We start from the raw sequence: 17,033 nt of genomic DNA on the forward strand, positions 1-17,033 counted from the left end.
CGCAAAATTCAGATTCGTGGCGCTACATGATTTGTGTGTCATGCCAATGCTGCAGAGACCCTAAACGCAACGAAACCATGGTCTGGTTGGCCTAGGATTTGAAGCACACCAAAATTGAAAATCCGTGAGAATTGAGGAGTTCCAGTGTTTCTTCACTTGTAAGTGTCTTCCCCCATTAACTCGCTTTCCATTGCTATTTCCTCTCCGTTTGAATCTCTTTTTCGCATTGGTTCAAATACTAGGTTATTACCTGCTTATTACAAGCTTTAAGAGCCAAGAGGTATAATCTAGGTTATTTTTTCCAGTAAATTGAATTGATTTTAAGCCAAAAATAAGGTAATTTTGGGTTTTAATTTGATGAATTACAGTAGCGAAACCATTTATGGCTGGATTGGAGGAACTAAGAAAAAAGCTTGCGCCATTGTTTGATGCCGAAAAGGGCTTCTCACCCGGCTCGACGTTGGACCCTTGTGATTCTTATACGGTAATCTTTATTGCATTGGAGTCGGAAATCGAGATTATGGAAAATGGAACACTAAATTGTTGTTATTATTATTATTATTATTATTATTATTATTATTATTTATCAAAAAAATTGTTATTGTTATTATTATTATTTTTTTGTGCAGCTATCGGACGGTGGGACTGTTAATTTATTGAGTAGATCCTATGGAGTGTACAACATTAACGAGCTGGGGTTGCAAAAGTGCACGTCTTGGCCGCTGGTGGACGAGACAGACAGAAGTGAGAAGACGTACCGGTGTGCTTCACATGAGATGAGGATATTTGGAGCCATAGGTAGTGGAGCAAGCAGTGTTGTTCAGAGAGCTATACATATTCCTAGTCATAGGATTTTAGCCTTGAAGAAGATCAATATCTTTGAGAAGGTATATTGCTAGCCTGCCAAGTCTTACTTTCTTTTAGAATATAATGCTGTGAGAGTTTGACTTGCTTTCCCATGCACTAAGATTTAAAGAAATAGATCAAGTGGTTTACATATTTATCTCAATCCGAGGAGGTCAAGAGGTCATGTTTCTTATTATTTAACTTTCCCATTTGGTGAAATTGGATTCTTGATTGTAAATGAAATGCTTGTGAAGTGTGCATTAAAACTAAGGTCAGTTTTGGCCTGCTCTTCTGGTGTTTAAATAATGTCGTGAAGGAGGAAATTTAGAGAAGCATTCTTTGCTTAGTCTACACTCTTTAAAAGTATCTGAAGTTGGTTTGCACTTGGTGCCTCAACAAGTTTGCATATGTTGCATGCCCTGTTGTGTATGAATAGGCAGTATCGTATATGACTCAAAAAACCATTAAACACGTCCTACCATTCTGGATTATGATAGCAACTTAGGCGCCTCTACTATAGAATTACATTATTTCGCTCCTAAAGTGTATTGAAAGGAACTAATTATATTCCTATTCACTTGTCATATTGTTTTACATAAGTTTTCACTTGTGCGTGCCAGGAGAAAAGGCAGCAACTTCTCACTGAGATACGGACATTGTGCGAAGCTCCTTGCTATCAGGGTCTCGTAGAATTCCACGGGGCATTTTATACTCCAGACTCTGGGCAAATAAGCATAGCTCTGGAATACATGGACGGAGGGTCTTTGGCAGATATCTTAAGATTGCAGAAAAGAATACCTGAACCTGTCCTTTCATCTATGTTTCAGAAGCTCCTTAACGTAAGAATATCTTTTCAGTTTCAGATGGATTTTCCTCCATATGGAGGATTCTGATTGACATCTAGTATGAACCTGATACATTCTTGTTTACTAAAATTGTGTTTTTCATCCTGGAAGGGGTTAAACTACTTGCATGGAATTAGACATTTAGTTCACAGAGACATCAAGCCAGCAAATTTGCTTGTGAATCTGAAGGGGGAGCCAAAAATAACTGACTTTGGCATAAGTGCTGGTTTAGAGAATTCAATGGCAATGGTTAGTTATACATTCTTGATGAATCTAGTAACATAAGTACTGGTTTTATTTTCATATGCTGCTTTCTTGTTAATGCATGTTGAGTTTACACTGAAGATGATTATTGAGCTTTAGAGTCGTTACTAATCTCTGAATTTAATTTGCCAGTGTGCTACTTTTGTTGGAACTGTTACATACATGTCACCTGAGCGAATTCGAAATGAGAGTTATTCGTATCCAGCCGATATTTGGAGCCTTGGTCTTGCTCTATTCGAATGTGGTACAGGAGAATTCCCATATTCAGCCAATGAAGGACCTGTCAATCTTATGTTACAGGTGACATGCCAATACCCATTCAAAATCATGTAACCAAAATGCTATTTCAGTGGTCTAATTCTCTTAGCCATCAAGAATGAGGAAGTTGTGCTCCCATTTATAGATGTTAGGGATATATGTATTCATATGGATCCTATTGCCCACATTTCATGCCTTTGTCTAGCAGCTAAAAGTTTCTCGGTTTGGCAGATCTTGGAGGACCCGTCACCGTCACCATCAAAATTAAATTTTTCACCAGAGTTCTGCTCATTTATCAATGCTTGCTTGCAGAAGGATGCGGATGCTAGGCCCACAGCAGAGCAGGTGAGTAAATGGCAGAAGTTAGCTGCAATATGGAACATGATAAAAGCTGTGCTCAATGATAATGGAGTATAAATCCATGGTTTTGATTTCCCTCATCTAAGCATAAAAGAAGATTTTAGTGCCTGAATTTAAAAGAAAAAACTGAATTGTGGAAAATATGCGATGATTAACTCAACAAACTTCTTTAAATTTTCAAAATCACTATAAACAGATGCCTTTTGTGCTGCCTCCACTTGGAGCATGTAACTACTTGTGTAGACATTTAGTTCTAAGTTATTACAGTGGATTTCCATTTCTCCTTTTTTTAATTATTCCTCCACTTATCATCCTTGCCTTTTTAATGTGTCATTAGAGAAATTATCTACTTTATCATTGTCAAATGCAATTCCTCTGGTCAATGTAGTAGATCAGTTCATTTTTGATGTACTTCATTAAATGTCGATATGATGCTTCAACTTACACTTTTTTTTTTTTATAGGTAGCTTAAACTTACACTGTTAATTAATATTCTTGAATTGCAGCTACTTTCACACCCTTTTATGACAAAGTATGATCATGCTGAAGTAGATTTAGCAGAATTTGTCCAAAGCGTTTTTGATCCAACGCAAAGAATGAAGGATTTGGCAGATGTAAGTACAGTAAACTTTTACTTCTATATCACCCACTAAGTGTGCTTACACAATAATAATTGTCAATGTGAGATAGGTATTCATGGGTTTTTAAGAAAAATGTAATCCAATAACATTGGGTCAATATGAGGAAGTTAATTAATTATGAACGAGGTTGTTGTGTGCGAATCAGGCTATTATGCTTGTACATATTAACTTTCAGACAACGAAACTTCTATATTCCTGCTTTAATTGCAAAAATGGAGGCCAGCATCTTCTGACCTTAATATTGCACCCAAAATTCAAGTTTTAGTTTTCACTTGCATAGTATCTAAGAACCTACACCTAAGGGGATGCTTAGGGAATGAGATGAGATGAGGATTTTGTGAATAGTAGTAAGATGGTTTGTGAATAGTAGTGAGATAGTTTGAGTTAAGTATTTATTGGCTTTTGGAAAAGGAGAGAGAAAAAGTTGAATAAAAAATATTATAAAATAAAAATTTTGTTAGAATATATTTTTTTAATATTTTTTTTGTTGAGATTTGAAAAAATTGAATTGTTTTTTGTTTTTTATTTGAAAGTTTGGGAAAGTTGTAATGATTAGTTTGAAATTATTTGTGTTTGAATGATGTTTGGGAAAGAAATAAAACGAGATGAAATGGGATGAGATGAAAAACTTTTCCAAACATCCCCTTTAGGAAAAAAAAATCTTAAAACGTACACACTGGGTGATCCTTTTTAGGGATTTTCCTATTTTAAATTTAGCAAATTCAGATTAGATGCAATAGTTTAATTTGCATTGAATTTTTCTGTAACATGTTTTTCGATCAGTCTCCATCATTACAATGACACAAATATTGGGCCTTCCATTATCATTTAATCAACCTAAATTCTATATGTGGACATGTTAGGTTGTGCCAATAAAATGTTTTGATATGGTTGCAGACCTGCATGAGAAGTAATCATATGTGCATATGCATCATGGATACTGATCAAGCTCTTTGTGATTCTAATCAGATGCTGACGATACATTATTACCTACTCTTTGATGGACCTGATGAACAGTGGCAGCATATTAAGACCTTATATAAAGAAGGTTCAACTTTTAGGTGCTGAACTATGCCGCAACAACATTTTACTTTTTTTTTTTTTTTAATTTTTCTAGAAGAAAATTCTAATTCTGAAAGGTGAAAGGTTTAAATTGATCAAACATTGTCTGTCTACTCAAACTTCTTCAGAAAGGAGCTTCATACATCTTTCAACTAAATATCAATGGAATCTTTAGTGTTGAAGATTAATTGTTCCACCTTTTTGCCAAAAAAATACCATCTGCAAAATTTAATCGCAATAGGAAAGAAACATGTAATTTTTTTTATCGGTAAAAAAAACATATAGAATGTCTCACAGCTAACTGAAGAAGAACAACAGCTAGCTTTTTTTTGGATATCTATTTTATAGAACAGCGGAATAATTGCATAAATGTCACACAACAGATAAAATCTCTCTCTCTCTGGGGTGGGTAGTTTTGTCGAAAGTCATTTTTAAACTTTAAAAAAGGAGAAACTGGCAGTGTAGTATGTTTTTCCCATTTCATGCCCACTACTTTTGTTTTTGTTGATAAGTAACACTTGTAGTGCCAGTAATGTGATCTTTTATCCTTCTAGTTTCTCTGGGAAGAACTCTGTTGGTCCAAATGATATCTTTACAACTCTTTCAAGTATCCGGACTACATTAGCAGGTGACTGGCCTCCTGAAAAACTCGTGCATGTCGTGGAAAAACTTCAGTGCCGTGCTCATGGGCAAGATGGAGTTGCCATTAGGGTATCCGGATCCTTCATTGTTGGGAATCAGTTTCTTATTTGTGGAGATGGCATACAAGTAGAGGGTTTGCCAAATTTTAAAGATCTTTCTGTTGATTTATCTAGCAAGCGAATGGGAACGTTCCAAGAACAATTAATTGTGGAACCAAGTAATCTCATTGGCCATTACTTCATAGCTAAGCAGGAGCTGTATATATCCAGTAGAGAAAACTAACAGTGAAGATCTTCCTCCCAGGTCAGTAGATTCGGCATTTGTTAACACTTTATTGATTTTTTGAAAGTGTTTCTACAATACTGTAGCTATTGCTAGTTTTAAATTATTTTGAATGTGAAGGTATTTCTTTTTAGAAAATTATCTTGGTTAAGGAGTAATATGCAATTATTACAAACGATTTCAGCATGTTGTATCTGTCTCTGTATATTGCTAGCTGCCAAATGGGAAATGCGTTCTCTAGACTGAAACTGGTTTGTGTTCATGGTGTTTAGGCATGGAGCAAATATTTGTTTAACGATAATCAGTAGTGATAATTGTTTGCTGCTATCATGAATTTCTTGTATCACTAGAACATTACTCCTAGGCGTTGCTCTTGTATATGATCCATGTACTTGAGCTTTGCCTATTCTGATCAATAAAATTTTATTTACCAATCAAAAAAAAAAAAAAAACTGTTTGCTGCATCATCGCTGCACCTCAAATGGCTTTCGATGGGTTCAATTCTCACCAAGTCCCTTTTCAAAAATTTGAATACTTTTAATTTCAGATGGAATTGGTTTGGGACTTCTGTTCTACTCGAATTTGAAAATTGCATTTGACTTTGCATTCTCTTGATATGCAATTTTGTTCTTCGAGTACAACTCACATGAAACTTATATTTTGTTGACAGATATTTCAACTGTGGCTCCGGCAAAGTCAAACTAACAAACTCTTCTCTTGTTTCTGTGACCCCGCTTTATAGGAACGAATAATTATGAAAATGTATTACTAGGTCACAGAATTTACGTTTATTTCGATTGGCAGTGTTAAAGTGGAAGCATGTATACAGCCAATGTAATTATTCCATCGGTAAATTTTCAATTGTATCCTTGAACGTTGTAAAAAAATATATATATCTCCAAAGCTTTCCTAATTTTCTGTTCATCTGGACAAACCTTTTTATGTATCATTGACATTATTACAGTTGTGAAAAATTCGTCTCCACATCTTTTCTAATTTCCTGTTCATCTGGGGAACTTTTTATGTACCATTAACATTATTGTAATAATTGTTTCGGCTTTTGTTGTATCCTTCGGCCTTTATTAGAACGGCTTATTGATGCAAGGTCTTTAGCTTCAGATGTTTCTAGCTTAAACCAATTGGTCTGGATGTATCATAGCATTTCCATCTATTTTCCTAAATTTTAGTTAAAAATGACACTCCCTATAATTTTATCCTAAATTTTACTAATCTTCAAAAAACTTTTTACATCTCATATCCTATCTTTTCTCTATTCTATTAAAATAAGTTTCTTGTATTCTTTTTTTATTACTTTTTTCTCTCACTTCTATTTCCATTCTTAACTACCAACTCTTTTGTCTTATTATCTTCTTTTCAAATATCATATTCTAATAATTTTATAAATACTTATACAAATTTTTTTTTTCCAAATACAATATTTTTTTCAATCCAACATCAGTATTAAAAGTAATATTTTTTTTTAATGTGTAATTTCCAACACGATGGTATTTTCTAATTTGATTTGGTTTGCATATACTTGAGTAATATTTTATTTGCATTTGTCTAACGGTAACATTTTTTTCATTTTCATATATTGGTAATATTTTTTTCAATTTCTCTAACGGTAATACCTATCCGCGTATTAATGATAAAATTTTTTATCTTTTCTCCAATGGTAACATTTTGAATTCCTGCCTCTAACGGTAACATGCTTTGTCCTTTCTCCAACGGTAATTTTTTTTGTCTTTTCTCCAACAGTAACATTTTTTGTCCTATATGTAACGATAATTTTTTCGTTTATAAATACGCCTTTTGTTGCATTCACATTCTCAGAAACCCAAGTTTCATTTGATCTAAGAATCAAAATTCAACATTCCCCCCTCATCTCCAACTCCCTTCATCAAATGGCTCGTTCCTTCTTTCACAAATTGCTCACATACTTATCCTCTAAAGATGAGTTGGATGTTGTTCTTAATGCTAAAGCCGATGGAGAGTCATTGAGGCATCGTGGCAATCGCCAACACCATAAGTTTATTCGACGTGATTATATTCAAGGGCACGAGCGCCTTTTTCGCGACTATTTCGCAGAAAATCCAGAATATCACTCGAATCTATTTCGAATGAGTCGTCTCCTATTTCTCCGTATTCTAAATGAAATCGAGGCTTACGAACCATACTTCGTCCAGAGAAAATATAATACCAGAAGACTCGGTTTATCTTCTATGCAAAAGATAATCGCAACACTTAGAATGTACAAGCCATACTTCGTCCAGAGAAAATATAATACTGGAAGACTCGGTTTATCTTATATGCAAAAGATAACCGCAACACTTAGAATGCTGGCATATGGAATTGTTGGAGATTTTATGGATGGACATATATATTGGAGAAAGCATCGCAATGGAGAGCCTTAAAAAATTCTGCAAGATAATCGTAACTGTTTTTTCATATGAATATTTGTTGTCTCCAAATGCTAATGATATTGCTCTATTATTTGCGGTTGATGAAAAACGTGAATTCTCAAGAATGCTGGAAAGCATTGATTGCATGCATTGGAAGTGAAAAAATTGTCTCGCTGCCTGGAAATGTATGTACTTCGACCACATCCGTGAACCAATTATTATTTTAGAACCAGTTGTTTCTTATAATCTTTGGATATGACATGCATTTTTTTGTATGTCTGGTTCACACAATGATATTAATGTGTTAGAGATATCTTTTATTTTCACGGAACTTGCTCAATGGCGTGCTCCTCTAGTCAATTACACAATCAATAGCAACGACTACACTATGGGGTACTACGTTGCAGATGGTATTTATTCCAAATGGTCAACGTTTGTGAAGACGATTTCATCACTCCAAGGGAATAAGAAGAAAAATTTTACCGCAACACAAGAATTCGCAAGAAAAGATGTCGAGTGTGCATTCAATGTACTTTAACAATGATTTGCAATTGTTCATGGACCATCCCGAATTTTCAAAGTTAATGAGCTAACAAATATAATGAAAGCATATGTTATTCTACATAATATGATCATTGAGAACGAGCGTGATGATAGTCAGGGTCCGAACATGGAGTATAATCAAGTTAATGATGATATTTCATAACTGTCACGCAATCCAACAAGCGAATTTATCAACTTCATTCAGTGCCATCATGAGATTAGAGACAGCTCGGCACATCATCAGCTACAAGTATATTTAATTGAACATCAATGACAAATTTATTCCCAACAATAGAATAGAATTTTCTATTGGATTTTTTATCTTCTCATTATTAGCGATTATGTATTCCTGTTTCCACAATTTTCATTCCAAAAAATATATTTTCTTCAAGAACATGCTAATTGTTACTGTAATATTTTCAGTATCTGTAATAGTTTAAACATTTGTAATGTCGAAAGTAATCAAGCAACATCTATCCATATTAGACTCAAATTCAATGACCACATGCCATATGTCATATCATAATTACTTACTAACGTACAAATTATAAAATACAACAAATGTGTCAAATATTTAACAATAACCCTCAATATCAGTCTCAACACTCAAGCAAGTTATACAAATGTCCGAATACTGGAAATAAATTGTTACAAAAAATATCAAAATCAGTTATCTAATGCATTGCGTATCGCCAATATCTCCCTTTGAAGTTGCTAGAAATATACCTATTGAACTCCAAGCACCGTACTCACATCGAGCAACATTACTCGCTCCTCTCTCTCCCACCGGGCAATTTCTAGTTTCTCCGCCTCCAACCTCAGTCTCTCATCCTCTTGTCTAATTTTATTTCTCTCACTTTCTCGACCATATGTCATCTTCTCGAAAAGTATACTTACGCTTGCTCAGCTCCACAAACTCATCTGATGGCCTGCCTTGGGCCTTACGTTTTCATTTCTTAATTTTTCTTTCCATTAGCCTATCCAATTCAATGACATTATTATTCATAACATTCTCGACTTCTGTACCACCAAATGAATACATAGGTGAATCAAGTGCAACTACTGAGCTATGCGAATAAGTTGGGGACATCGTCGACCTTCGCTTCATCTCGTCTTTTGTGCAACGCTGAATCCATTTCAGTTGGTCCTTCAACAGCTGCCAACAATGCTCGAACTGAAATGACGTTTTCTCAAGCGATTGGTACATGATCTTTGCTTTGTCAAACTTACAATTCAAGCATAAAATCAAATAATTAACCACTTATTAAAGATAAAGGAAACATAATGCATAAATATCATAATTAAGTGTAACAATAATATAAAAGTGGATGTTTATACCTTGTCTTGCTCAATCATACCACTTTGATTCTACCATTCAACTCGGGCGAGTTTAGCACAAAATTTGTTCGTCGTCTTTTGAATGGCAGACCACTGATGTATTAAGGACCCAATACTCCGCTCATTTATACTTTATTTATACTCATTAAAGTATTGACTAACTTTTTCTCAAAGTTGGGCGTGTTTTTTGTTCGTTCCCTGTAACTTGTCTTCTTCGGGGTGAAGTTTGGACCCCTAACTGATTTTTTTTTTTAGAGAAAGGCTCTACTTGGGATGGGGGTGGAGAGTCATCTAAAGTCATGGGAGATTGTTCACTTTGACCACCATAAATGTAGTGAATTTCAGGCTATTGAGTCAAGAGGCTAGTGAAGAATATATTTCCATAGTTTTGTGAATCCATCTCTAAAAGATCTTCAACACATAATAATTGGTATACATGTTAGACAATTAAGAACAATATTTGCAAGTGAGTTTGGTAGCCAGCTCAGGAATCCTATGATAACATATGACCACACTTGACACCCTCTCTCGCATGGGTGTAACAATCGGTTGCCACTATTTATTGGTCATCCGAGTTACTATACCATGAAAGTATGTGTCAAAGTGCCAAATGTCCCCACGAGGATTTCTCATCATCAAAGCTGAGGGGTTAGAGAACTCAAATCCAATAGTAAACAATTTGCAAAATAGAAAATAAAAGCATTCTCATCCACTTCCTTAAACACTTGTGTGTTTTAAATGTTGCTCATAATGGTTTGCAAAATTACATCATGTGTGAGACTAGGGGTGTGCAAAATTCTGAAAATTTCGACTCCGTCCGACTTCCGCTCTGACTCCGACTCCGACTTCGTCGGAGTCATTGGAATTCGGAGTAGCTCCAAATATCTATTCGAAGTCGGAGTCGGAGTTGGAGCTCCAAGAAGCTCCGATTCCGACTTTGAAATTTTTTTTTACTGTACACTTTCGCTCGAGCGAGGTGTCGAGCGCAAGTCGAGCACATGTTGTATTGAACATTGGCTCGAGCGACATGTCGAGCGGAAGTCGAGCGAACATCTCTGGAAGAGTTATGCTCGAGCGACATGTCGAGCAGAAGTCGAGCAAACCTCTTCCAGAGAGGTTCGCTCGAGCAACATGTCGAGCAGAAGTCGAGCGAACCTCTCTGAAAGAGTTCCGCTCGAGCGTCACGTCGAGCACACGTCGAGCTCCGATCTTATGTCGGATCGGAGGAGATCGGAGCTCCGACCTCTGATCGGAGTCGGAGTCAAAGCTCCAATTTGGCTCCGACTCTTGTCGGAGTCGGAGGTTGGAAACGAGCACTCCGACTCCGTCGGAGTCAGAGCCCAGCCCTATGTGAGACAGAAGTTCAACTAAGATAATGGCTACAACACCAAAAAAACCCAGTTGCCATTTACGAAAACGACTACAAAATAGTTGGTGGTCATCCGGGTTTGGATTACCATGCCAAATCGATGGAGCCCCATTAAAAACACTTGTCTCATGGCCCCCTCCCATAGAGTCCTACATCCCATCATCACAGCCTTACACTAGACATGTAGCCCTGGAGAATAGGCCTAAATCAGTATCAAACAGTAAATGAATGCATACGAATGCATTGGGTAGAATTCAATATAACAACAAGACAAGATATACCATCACTACAAATAATAATGGTAATTAATAATTACTAATGATGCACAAACTAATCACAAGTTCATGGCCAAATAGCTCTAAACAAACCAATACCAACATTCTGCAAGAAAGTCCATGTCGCGAAAGTAGCAAGCTACCTGAGATTGTTCAATTTTTTCTAATTAATAATGATGCACAACTGAGCACAAGTCTATGCACAAACTAATCACAAGTCGTAAGAAAAGAACACGACCCAACTGAATAGTTGCAAAACGAACCATGAATATCAACTCAAACACATTATAATTTATTTTACCCAATTCCAATACTAATCAAAAGAAAATTAATCAATTAAGCCAAAAAAAAAACATCTTTCTAATTCCACTCAAAAGATTTAAATTAGTAGATTTAAAATCATTCAATCAGTTTAGTAGGAAGCTATGTATAGGTTAACATGGGTTGAAAAAGAATAGATTATGGAGATCAGAACAATATGCATAATGATACTATAAAATGCTGCAAGCACAACTTGCAACATCATGGAAAGCTCTATTTATTAGCACAGGTCCATGCCTAACCAAATCAAATATAGGATTCCTTAAGCCAACAAAGAACCAACAAGCAGTGAATAATAAAATGCCCAAAAATCTATTAATTTATTGAAATTGCTCACAACATCTCAAGAACAAACAAAAAGTCCAAACTCAGCATAGGGTCCAAAGACAAACAACTAAGAGTTGATTTTTGAAATTGCTCACAGTAGCTCAAGAACAAACAATTTTCTCAAACATCACCTCTCAGAAAAATGTCTCAGACCACCAAATCAAATATAAGATTCCTTAAGCCAACATAGAAACAACAAAACAATGAATAATAAAATGCCCAAAAATTCATTAATTGATTGAAATTGCTCACAACAGGAACAAACAAGAAGTCCAAACTCAACACAGGTCCAAAAACAAACAACTAAGAGTTGGTTTTCGAAATTGCTCACAATAGCTCAATAACAAACAATTTCCTCAAACATTACCTAAAAGAAAAATGTCTTAGACCGCCAAATTAAATATGAGATTCTTTAAGCCAACATAGAAACCCTAGAGCAATAAATTATAAAATGCCCAAACAACAAACAATTAAATCAATGTTAACCACACTTCTGAAAAAGAAAAGCAAATCAAGATGCATAGCTCCACGAAGTCGAAAAGGCAACACAAAACACAAGCCATGGCAGATTTTGAGAACAGATCCAATCAAAATGCCAAACCCAAAAAAGCACTGTCACAAGGACAAGGGATCGCAAACATATTTCAATGGCCAAAATTAGATCCAAAGGTAAGTAAAAATTATACAGAACAATATGCATCAAATTCAGCCATGAGAGAGGGATGATGTGTAAAATCGTGCATCAGAGAGGACAAAATCAAGCTATGGGAAAGGAGCTTCAGTGAGTAAAATCGTGCAAGAGATGAGTATAACTTACATATACTTAAGTCGATGAAGAGAAACCATTGTCAATAGTGGCAACAGGTGCGACAAAGGGCAACGTTGAAGAGGACAACCAAGAGTGGAGAAAGAGGAACGCACGAGATCAACCGTCCGAAAGGAATGTAAGAAAAAGATTGATGATGTACAATAGTAATATGGGGAATCATAAAATAGGGAATGGGATGGGAAGATATTTTTCATCTTCTCCCTAAATTTTCCCCCAAGATTTGGAAATAACAGTAATCGAGTTCAATTAGCAATCACATGACAAGGCCACAAGCTAGCATTGAAATTCCGACAGGAAAGATGATGCAGGCGGGAGTTGAGGAACTCGGAAATAGGAACCGAGAAAATAGTTTAGTACCGCTTGCAATTATTTTTATATATGTATATATTGGGCTAAAGTCATGATTTAGATAGTTAGACCCATTATTTGTAGGCCACACCTCCAAACTCAGAGTTTAACTCCCTGAAAAAAAAAACTAATTTACACGATAAATTCATGCATGTGAATGAGCTACATAGATTTTGATAACTCCAAAAACTCTTTGTATTTTATAAGAATGTACATCTATCCCGTCTGGTGCATATTTTTGTTCAATTCCTAGTTGACCTGAATCCTGAGGGAAAATTGACGAGATATAATAGTCAAAAAATCCTGCAGCATCTCTCGCTTGCAATTTCCGATGCAACCCTGCAGAAATAAAAAGCAAAGGTTACAATTCTCCCTCGAAATAGCCATATTAGAAACTCAAAGCTTTCAGGAAAAAAGGTACTTACTATAATGTGAGAAAAGAGTGATGCACCAGCTCCTCGGTTCGTCAAGTCGTTGATCCAGCAGCGAATTAAAGAAGACTTCACTATAAAAACTCTGATAATTATCCCAAAAATAGAAACCATCAAATTATGAAGCCGCATGAAAGTAATCTCGGATTGTTCTTTTTGTAGAGGAAGGAGGGTTCAAGACAGAAGATGGGCTCTTCACTGTAGCTTCAGGGGTTTTCTCAAATGCCTCATTTAAATCAGAACCAGAGAAAAATCTTTTCTTCTGGCCCTCAGGAGTGCTGATTTCGGGCATGATGATTGTGTAGGATGAGTTATTTTGGTGTGATACATCATTGGAAGGAAGCCAACTGTCTGGATCCTCTTTAGGACAACTTGGTTCATTTACCATAAGCTTTCTACATTCCACCCTAGGGATTGCCATTACTCTCCTTCGATTGGAAGATGGGGGGGATCCTGTGCTCGAGCAAATACCGTTCTGGGTGTTCCACATGCGAACCTAACACATTAACTTAGAGTTGTGATACAGGGATTACTAAAGGGAACAAAGACTGCTATAGATTTTTTAATTTAATAACTTGCTTACCGTGAAATCATCTGAACAAGTTGCTATCTGCCCATCCTCAAAAGGACACCTACAAAATAAATTTGAGAACTTTACCTTTTTTGCTAGTGAAACAATTAACCGCAGCATTAAGTTTAAAAATTTACCAATCTACTGCTGTGACTTCTCCATCATGGCTTTTAAATGCAACGGGATCCTCATGCGGTTTGTTAACCTGGTTTGACTTGGCAAATTAATTTAGACTCCAAAGAAACTCGAACAAAGAGCCATTTATAAGAAGGAAAGCTAACCTGCCAAATATAGGCATTTCCATCGCTAGAACCACTGATTATGTGAGTCGCATCAGGGCTGATTGCTGACTGCAGTTGAACAAAGTATATTAAAGATACATTAATACATTGATTATCAATTTCAAGATGATTAGGGTTCTTTGAGCTCGCAAAAAGCAATTGTCGCACCTTTACATAAAACGATTCTATCCGGCATCCAGAGAAAGATCTCAAAGGTCCCTTTTCAAGCTGAAGTAAATTGTACAAGTATATTCTGGAAGAAACAAGAGTAGCAGATTTAAAATATTTATTATTACGCAGATTTTAGGATAATGTAGTTTGAACAGTGTGTAAGTCAGTTTGTTTGATAGAAATAGACGCTAATCAATACAGTGAAGTACCTATTGTCCATGCATGATGCTGAAAGAAACACTCCATTCAAATCTTGGGACAAGCTAGATATACCATGTAATCTTCTTTCCTGAAATGAGAACAAAGAATCAGCAATCACCAAATCATCGATGAGTCAAACTATCAAACTCTATTTCAAAACTTCTGTTTATGGAACAATACCCTGACCAAGAATTCAGCCTTCTAATTCATAAACCTAAGCATAGATCCTGACATACCTAAGTGGATAGCAATGCTCAATAAATATGACACTTGATCTGTTGCTTACTGCAAGGAAATAAGCATTACACAATAGGTTCGCAAGCCAGTAAAATCTAACCTTTTCGGTTGACTGGGGATGAGGGCATGTCTGTGTTACCACACTTTTCAAATTTCTGCTATCCCAGAACTTCAAAACGCTGAAACAAACCAATCAAGGGAGATACCAAACAATGATTTCAAATTATCAGCATGAAACAGCTTCTGACCGCAGAACCAAGGGTTTAATTTCATATATCCTTGCAATCACTACACTGATACCTGTCCACTGCTCCCGCGGTAGCAATTGAAACCTCATCTTTGAGATAAAGAACCGATGTAATGCTCATGGAAGCTGCCTGAAGAAAAAGAAATAATCAATAAAGAGATGAAAAGCACTGATCATGAAGAAACTGAATCAGCAATATACCTTGCCCCGCCTAATCCGTTTTGCTTGAGGGGGAAGATGTGCTCCTTTAACCACAGCAGTTGAACTGTGTGAAGTAATTAAACATTAAAAAAATGCTATAAATGGTAAAGGAAAAAAGAACTACATTGAGGTGAATGGGGGATAAAGACAAACTGATAAACTAGAACTCAAAATTGCCAATGTTTGGCTCACAAAGACAACCTACTGGAGCCTTAACTTACCCTAAGCAAAGCTCCCCGTGAACACTTCTGGAATTAGAATTACATCTCAAGTCCCACAGAGCGAAGGACCCATCTCTTGAACCGGAGACAACAATGTCTGTCGGAATAAAAAAAAATGGATTCAAATGTTATCATTCTAAGACAATACGAGGGAATTTAGGTGAATATAAACTAATGATATACGTGGAATTAGAGACTTACCAGGATTGGTTGGATGAGAACATATAGACTTTACACTTCCAGTGTGCCCCATCAACTCTGCAATGCATTTCATTTCCTGGACATCCCATACCTTCACCTGTGAAAAGGACAGAGATAGACATAACTAGCATAGAAACTGAATATTCAAATTATTTTGACATCAATAGTATCTCTTTTTTTCCCAGGAAAGTTCCATATTCTAACTTCTGTTAGTTACATCTTCCTAAATTCTAAGCCTTAATTCATGTATATTCATAATGTATGCCTTGCGTGTTTGAAGGTAAGACTTGCCAATAAAAGTGAGCCTACGCTAAACAGATTCAAATTTCAAGAAAGCTGCCATAGAGTTTATAACTTACTGTTTGATCACCAGAAGCCGTCAGAATTTGAGCGTCTTCCTGCAAACAAAATGTTGAAATTACAAAGAATATTAAACAAACTTTTGGATTGGTCGAAATTAAAAACTAATTACACCAAACAATAGCATCGCCAAAAGGTTTTCTGTTTGAACCAAAACTCTTTTACTTGATTAAATTGACAAAGAAAATGCTATATACAACACTTCCTGATATTTCATTCCCAATCAACCCTTGAATCTTTAAAAAAAAATAAAACAAAAGTTTATCAATGGCTGATGACAATAAACATATCAACGTGATAGAATGAAATTGTAACAAAGATGAAATTGACAAAGAAACTGCTATATATATACAACACTTCCTGATATTTCATTCCCAATCAACCCGTGAATCTTTAAAAACAAAACAAAAGTTTATCAATGGTTGATGACAATAAATCATATCAAGGTGATAGAATGAAATTGTAACAAAGATGTAGTATATGATCTAACGCGATAGAGAAATACTACCCAAATTTTCCACTTCCCATTTCTCACAAACAGTTTAAATACCCAATTGGCACAAATAGGAGGATTGTAAATTTTATCTTCTTTTTTCTTTCCTTCCATACGGGATCCACTTCGAAATTACCAAAGGAATTCGGAAGTACCTTAATCCAACGTACATCGAACACGGCATTGTGATGCGCGACCCAGTCGCAAACCTTGGCTTTCTCTGAGAACCCGTAGTTTTAAAAAAAAATCAATACTTCATGAAATCAGTAGAAACAACAGTTATAATAGAGAGTTTCGCCGAAATACCAGAATAAATCTGATTTAGATAATTAGACCTGCGTTTTCTTGGTGAGATGCGGAGCAAGAGAACTTGCGGCGAGTGTCGAACAAGCTCACGTACCCGTCTTCGTCGGACACGGCAAGGATGTGCGAATTCTTAATATTCTGGAAAAATAAGAAGATTTAG

General features: G+C 35.9%; 2 protein-coding genes and 1 long non-coding RNA gene across 4 annotated transcripts in view; 1 reads left to right on the forward strand and 2 right to left on the reverse strand.

The window, feature by feature from the left end:
* LOC121249136 (mitogen-activated protein kinase kinase 3) lies at nucleotides 1-6,124 on the forward strand. Of its 2 annotated transcripts, XM_041147834.1 has the most exons (12): nucleotides 1-158; nucleotides 243-280; nucleotides 369-484; nucleotides 630-887; nucleotides 1,467-1,685; nucleotides 1,803-1,940; nucleotides 2,088-2,255; nucleotides 2,445-2,558; nucleotides 3,080-3,187; nucleotides 4,184-4,275; nucleotides 4,831-5,221; nucleotides 5,871-6,124. In XM_041147834.1, the coding sequence occupies exons 3-11, from the start codon at nucleotides 383-385 to the stop codon at nucleotides 5,198-5,200; spliced, it is 1,569 nt and encodes a 522-aa protein (XP_041003768.1). In that variant the 5' UTR covers nucleotides 1-158; nucleotides 243-280; nucleotides 369-382; the 3' UTR covers nucleotides 5,201-5,221; nucleotides 5,871-6,124. The 2 variants fall into 2 exon arrangements, with proteins under 2 accessions (XP_041003768.1, XP_041003769.1); XM_041147835.1 differs by lacking the exon at nucleotides 243-280.
* Nucleotides 4,322-17,033, reverse strand: part of LOC121249140 — a 26,611-nt gene continuing 13,899 nt past the window's right edge. Inside the window, exon 3 of the long non-coding RNA XR_005937598.1 lies at nucleotides 4,322-4,428. This is a non-coding gene — a long non-coding RNA (uncharacterized LOC121249140). The remainder of the gene's footprint in view (nucleotides 4,429-17,033) is intronic.
* LOC121249138 (denticleless protein homolog) overlaps nucleotides 12,938-17,033 on the reverse strand; it is a 4,688-nt gene continuing 592 nt past the window's right edge. Inside the window, exons 3-17 of the mRNA XM_041147836.1 lie at nucleotides 16,903-17,011; nucleotides 16,723-16,787; nucleotides 16,074-16,112; nucleotides 15,715-15,811; nucleotides 15,514-15,610; nucleotides 15,293-15,356; nucleotides 15,145-15,221; nucleotides 14,945-15,023; nucleotides 14,616-14,695; nucleotides 14,404-14,488; nucleotides 14,236-14,304; nucleotides 14,092-14,159; nucleotides 13,967-14,015; nucleotides 13,378-13,879; nucleotides 12,938-13,291 (exon numbers count right to left, since the gene is read on the reverse strand). Coding sequence (XP_041003770.1) covers nucleotides 13,502-13,879; nucleotides 13,967-14,015; nucleotides 14,092-14,159; nucleotides 14,236-14,304; nucleotides 14,404-14,488; nucleotides 14,616-14,695; nucleotides 14,945-15,023; nucleotides 15,145-15,221; nucleotides 15,293-15,356; nucleotides 15,514-15,610; nucleotides 15,715-15,811; nucleotides 16,074-16,112; nucleotides 16,723-16,787; nucleotides 16,903-17,011 — 1,356 coding nt within the window. The 3' untranslated portion in view covers nucleotides 12,938-13,291; nucleotides 13,378-13,501. The remainder of the gene's footprint in view (nucleotides 13,292-13,377; nucleotides 13,880-13,966; nucleotides 14,016-14,091; nucleotides 14,160-14,235; nucleotides 14,305-14,403; nucleotides 14,489-14,615; nucleotides 14,696-14,944; nucleotides 15,024-15,144; nucleotides 15,222-15,292; nucleotides 15,357-15,513; nucleotides 15,611-15,714; nucleotides 15,812-16,073; nucleotides 16,113-16,722; nucleotides 16,788-16,902; nucleotides 17,012-17,033) is intronic.

This window comes from Juglans microcarpa x Juglans regia, chromosome 2D, assembly GCF_004785595.1.
Source record: "Juglans microcarpa x Juglans regia isolate MS1-56 chromosome 2D, Jm3101_v1.0, whole genome shotgun sequence".
Taxonomy (NCBI): Eukaryota; Viridiplantae; Streptophyta; class Magnoliopsida; order Fagales; family Juglandaceae; genus Juglans; species Juglans microcarpa x Juglans regia.